This window comes from Colobus angolensis, unplaced genomic scaffold (genome assembly GCF_000951035.1).
Source record: "Colobus angolensis palliatus isolate OR3802 unplaced genomic scaffold, Cang.pa_1.0 Scaffold65, whole genome shotgun sequence".
In the NCBI taxonomy this organism is placed as follows: domain Eukaryota; kingdom Metazoa; phylum Chordata; class Mammalia; order Primates; family Cercopithecidae; genus Colobus; species Colobus angolensis.
Genome location: NW_012120154.1, coordinates 1966942 through 1972153, shown reverse-complemented (window position 1 = coordinate 1972153; position 5212 = coordinate 1966942). Strand labels below are relative to the sequence as shown.

Genomic DNA, 5212 nt, shown 5'->3' with positions numbered 1-5212 from the left:
TCCCCACGGGCTCTCTCTCCCCTCCTCGCCATCTTCTCAGGCTCATTCCTGACCTTCACATTGCCAATCTCACGGCCGACTGTTGTTGATGGATCTCTCAGCAGCATCTGGCAGCGTGAGGGGTTTATGCATCCTCCCTTGAATCCAGACAGCCGCAGAATGTGGACACCCTCACCCCGCTTGTCCTCTCTTTAATATACATGCTGAGCACGGGCCGGATGAGGTGCCTGGTCTACAGGGAGGGCTGACAGTCTAGTGGAGGGAAATGTGACAGAAACCTGTTAAAATATGGAGATGAGCACAGACCCTTAGAGAGGGACAGGCAGGTGACACCAGCATTGAGTCAGTGTTGAGAGGGCAGGAGCCAGCCAGGCAGAGAAGGGGGAAGGAGGAATAGCGAGGGCAAAGGCTGAAAGGCCTGGCAGAGCAGAGACAAGCATACACCCTGCTGGGTAAGAACTGCATCTGTCATAGCCCCAGGGCTAGGTTGGTTCCAGGCATCTCCTAAGGGCCCCACCTATGAATGGTTGAGGTGGGAACCGCACCGATCAGTCTTTCTCCTAGCCACTGTTCTCCTTCAGGTGTCCCAACTGGCCTTTAGGGCCCTGCCTCCCCATGAAGCCTTCCTGGATTCTCCCAAGCTTGCGCTCCCCTCCCTGCTTCCCTTGGGCTCTGTGGGGATGACCGACAGAAATCTCAAACCAGGGAGCTTTCCCCTTCTGTGCCTTTCTTCACTAGAAGGTGAGGCAGGGCCTGGGACCAGATTATTTCCCTGATGACCTGGAATTTGCACAGCAGGAGAGAAACCAAACAACATCAGGCAGTGCAGGGACTGGCAGGGCGGAGGCAGGCACTGGGATGAGGAAAAGCAGACAGAACTGGATGGGGTAATCCTGCCCTTTTTCTTTTTCTTTTTTTTTTTCTTTTTTTTGAGACGGAGTCTCGCTCTGTCGCCCAGGCTGAAGTGCACTGGCCGGATCTCAGCTCACTGCAAGCTCCGCCTCCCGGGTTTACGCCATTCTCCTGCCTCAGCCTCCCGAGTAGCTGGGACTACAGGCGCCCGCCACCTCGCCCGGCTAGTTTTTTGTATTTTTTAGTAGAGACGGGGTTTCACCGTGTTAGCCAGGATAGTCTCGATCTTCTGACCTTGTGATCCGCCCGTCTCGGCCTCCCAAAGTGCTGGGATTACAGGCTTGAGCCACCGCGCCCGGCCTCCTTTTTCTTTTTCTTTTCTTTTTTCTTTTTTTTTTTTTTTTTTTTTGAGACAAAGTCTCACTATGTTCCTAGGCTGGTCTCAAACTCCTGGGTTCAAGTGATCCTCCTGCCTCGGCCTCCTGCATAGCTGGGATTACAGTCATGAGCCACCGTGCCCAGCCAATTTCCCCCTTTTTCATGAGGCTCCAAGGCCCCCTTGAGGTTACTCAGCCAGAGGAGAGGAACAGGGGCATTCTGGAAAGAGGGAGGGCCGGGCAGATCACCCAGGCCCAGCCTCAGCACCTTGGGGAGTCAGGGGGCTTCTCACTCAGGCCCTGCCCAGCGGAGCCCACTCCACCCCCACCATCGAGCACTCCGAGGGGACAGCTTGCAGAGATTACGCCTAATCCCCAGCGGGTCACTTCCAAGGCTGCACAACCCGCTGTGAGGCAGGGGTGGAGGAGGGGCCGGAGCCCCACCTTCCCCACCCCCACCTATTCCCCCGGGCGAGGCTCTTCAGGAAGCCAAGGGGCTGCTCAGCACCCATCATGTGTCCTTGCGGCTTCAGCCGTTTTCCTCACATGACCCTGGGGGGAGGCAAGGCCCCGTTCCTGTGAAGGGGGGCCCTTGGCAATCTGACTCATTTCTCAAAGCATGACCACTCCTTTCTTCCCTCAGCCTTTCCCAGGAGGCAGGATGGATGCCTGCACCAGGACAAGGGCAGGAAGGCTGGGTTCAGGTTGTAGGGAGAAGACTCGGCAGCCCCCTTTCCAGGGAGTGAGCTCCCTGTGCACAGGGGTGTGCAAGCGGAGGTGCCAGCCAAGGATGCTGAGGAGGGGATAATTCTCCTGCCCACCATGTGCCGCCTGGGCCTCTCAATCAGAACTCCCCTCGAAGCCTTTCCTGACCCTCTTCCTGGGTCTGGGGGAGAGACGTACACCCAACCACTGAACCACCAAATAGCAGAGAAGTTATATAGTTATGTTACCGAGAACATTCAGGCCCTGGAGAGTACTTGAGATCTGGAGTCTGGTCTGGAAGGCTTCTCTGGGGAGGTGTCTTTTGCATTGTAGATGTGGATGTTGAGGAGCCAGCTGAGGGAAGATCTGGACAAATACAGGCATCCCAGGCAGAGGAAAGAGCCGAGTGTGAAGGCCCTGAAGCAGGAATGAACTCAGGAGGGCTTGGGAGGGAAGTATTGGGAAGCTTCAGAGGCAGGCAGGAGCCCTGGGGTGTGGTGGGAGAAGGTCTTTACCCGGGCAGGGGGCGGTGGGTGAGCATCGATCCAAGATTCTAGAGCTGGGGGTTGACATGTCCTGACTTGGGTTTAAGGGGATTGTCTGGCTGCTATGAGGGGACAGAGTGTGGGAGTGCAAGTGGACATATGGGCTGCTGTCATTGCCTGGAGAGGGGTGACAGTGGCCTGCCCCCGGGTGGAGGGACTTGACAGTTTCGGGAAGAGGCTGAAGCAGCTGGCCCGAATGTCAGACTGGTTGGAAGGGTCGAGTATGAGCCCAGGACTAGGGCCCAGCAGCTGGTGCTGAGGAGGCTGAGAGAGGTCGCTGGGGAGGCTGAGAGAGCCTGGGGCACTGGAAGAAGGACTTGTGGCCCAAGCAGGGGGACCTCAGGGCCATTCTAGGGTGATGGACTTTATCTGCAGCCTGCAGAAGGACTGTTGAAATTTGGAGTGGGTGAGATCCCTCTGGCTGCTGCCTGGGGACTGCCTGAAGGAGGCTGGAGAGGAGGCTGTGGTGGTGTCAGCACCTGGGCACGGGCAGGGGCCAGCTGCCTGGCTGCCTGTGCCGCAGGGCAGGGACCAGGGCTCCCCCGAGCCACCCAGCTCAGGGATGTTCCTGCGCAGGGCAAAGTAGACAGTTCCATTTGGAGCTGGGAGGACAGAGTGCCATGGGCTCCAGATGTCATCTCTCTGCAGCTTATCTGGGGAAAGCCAGCATTTGTCTAAAAACGTTTAAAACCAGGCCTCTAGGAGGTTCCTGGCAACGTAACAGTGATCTCAGCCACCCCCATGCTGGCTGGGCACAGCTTGCCCTGAACCTTCGTTAGCCGACGCCCTGCAGTGGGTCCTAGGCACACCCTGGGTGGTCTGTCTGCAGAGGGGAGATACCATCTCCCCTCAAATAAAGTGAGCCCAGTGTCCTTTTGCACTGCGGGACACAGGGCTCTGGACCAGCAGGTGTGCCTCCTTGGTCTCATGTTGACCTTAGAGTTTGGGATTCTGGAATTCGATCCTTCATGGGTAGGCAGCTGGACACGGAGGTCGTGGGTGAGCTGGAGGAGCAGGCCCGGAAGTGAGGCAGGTTCCCCATTTACCTGCTGTGGGCCAGCCAGAGGCAGGGCCTCTCTGAGCCTTAGCCTCCCTGACTGTGAAATGCTCTAAGTATAAGACTGCTTTGTGGGGATGATTTCAGGTTTGTTTTTTCTTTGCAGATTTTTATGAGGATTAAAAGAGATGATTTAGGTGCCGTCTTCCACTGGCGTCAGCTCCGAGGAGGCTGTGGGCTGGTTCAGAGTCACAGGGTGGAGACACACTTGTAAATAGGTCCTGGTCAGGAGTGCCCAAGGCTCAGGGTGGAAAAGAGTGACTGGAAAGTGGGGTGTCCCTGCAGGTGTCTGGGAGTCACTATATCCCAGCAGCGTTCAGAGGGCAAAGAGGAGTTCACTCCCATTGAAGATGGGGAAGGTAGGAAGGCGGCTGCAGAGCTGTCAGACAGCCTGAGGATACCACCCACCCTCAGCCCTCTGGGGTGGCTACATAGGGTGGGAAGGGGGACAGATGAGACCAGGGTAGACCACAAAGGCCTTGGTGCTTCTGGGTCTCTGTTTCTGTGTGTCTCTAAATCCAGCAGCCAAGGATCCTGAAATCCAAGATTCTGAGATTCCTTCTGATTTGTTTTTCTGAGTTTGACATAGATCTCCACCAAGCGCCATCTGGAATCCGTTTTTAAAAAAGACTCAGGATTGGATTTTAAAGAGGGCGGAAAAAAACCAAAGAGGCTTGGCAGGTTTACCTTGGTGCCTTTTTTTAGCGTTTGCTTTAGCTCGAGGGAAGCTTGTTTTCCCTCTGCTTACTGGTGACCTGGGTCCTCCCTTGACCATCACCCTCCGTCCGCTCCTGTTTCTGGGAGAGGCTCTGCCTCTGGCTCTGCCTCTGAAGACCTGTCTCCTTTCCCTGCAGCAGATCCACTTGTTGAATGAATTTCCCCCGGTGCCTCGGCTGCTGTGGCCAGTGTGGAATTTCATTCTGGTTTCATTTCCGGTTCTCCAGTGGCTCCTTGCGGCTGCTCTGTGTGCTCCTTGCTGTCCCTGCAGATCTGGCCTTAGCAAGTGACCCAGGGATGCTGCCTGGCACAGGGCACCAGCTTTGGATCCGGAGAGACTCAGGTTCAAGCCTCAACTCCACTCCTGCCCAGTTGTGAGAACTGGGCAGGTCCCTAGAAGCAGCTCTAGAATGGGAATAAGAATATTGAGCTGGTAGAGTCGAGAGCATCCATTTCTGGGCACACAGCAGGCCCTGGGCAAGTCTCTGTTCCTCCTCCCATGTACTGTGAGTGGCTGAGGAGCAGAAACCTGAGGCTCGTGTCGTGCTTTGGGGGAGCTCCCACTCGGGGTAGGGGACAGCAGCTAAATGGAGAAGTTAAACCCTTGACATAGAGGGCAGCTGACAGTCTTGCAGGGGGTTCAGGAGACTGCAAGCGACTGTCTGTGTCCTCAGCGATGTACCTTCCCTTCCCCGAGCCTCAGTTTCCCCACTTGTGGACCAGCAGGCTATAAGGGCGTGGCATTTGCAGGGGACGGCTCTGCTTCCCATTATCATTATTGAGTCTAAACTCCATGACTTCTTCCTCCATCTGCTCTTTTCTTTTTCTTTTTTTTCTTTTTCTTTTTTTTCTTTTTACCACACCTGGCTAATTTTTGTATTTTTAGTAGAGACAGAGTTTCACCATGTTGATCAGGCTGGTCTCGAACTCCTGACTTCAAGCGATCTGCCTACCTCAGC

General features: G+C 55.6%; 1 protein-coding gene across 2 annotated transcripts in view; it reads left to right on the top strand.

Annotated features, from left to right (window-relative positions):
* The first annotated feature begins 3387 nt into the window (after positions 1–3387).
* SYNGR1 (synaptogyrin 1) overlaps positions 3388–5212 on the top strand; it is a 22348-nt gene continuing 20523 nt past the window's right edge. Inside the window, exon 1 of one of the 2 annotated variants that reach the window (XM_011964199.1) lies at positions 3388–3508. In XM_011964199.1, the coding sequence (XP_011819589.1) occupies positions 3407–3508 (102 nt within the window). In that variant the 5' untranslated portion in view covers positions 3388–3406. The remainder of the gene's footprint in view (positions 3509–5212) is intronic. The other variant, XM_011964198.1, reaches the window with a different exon arrangement.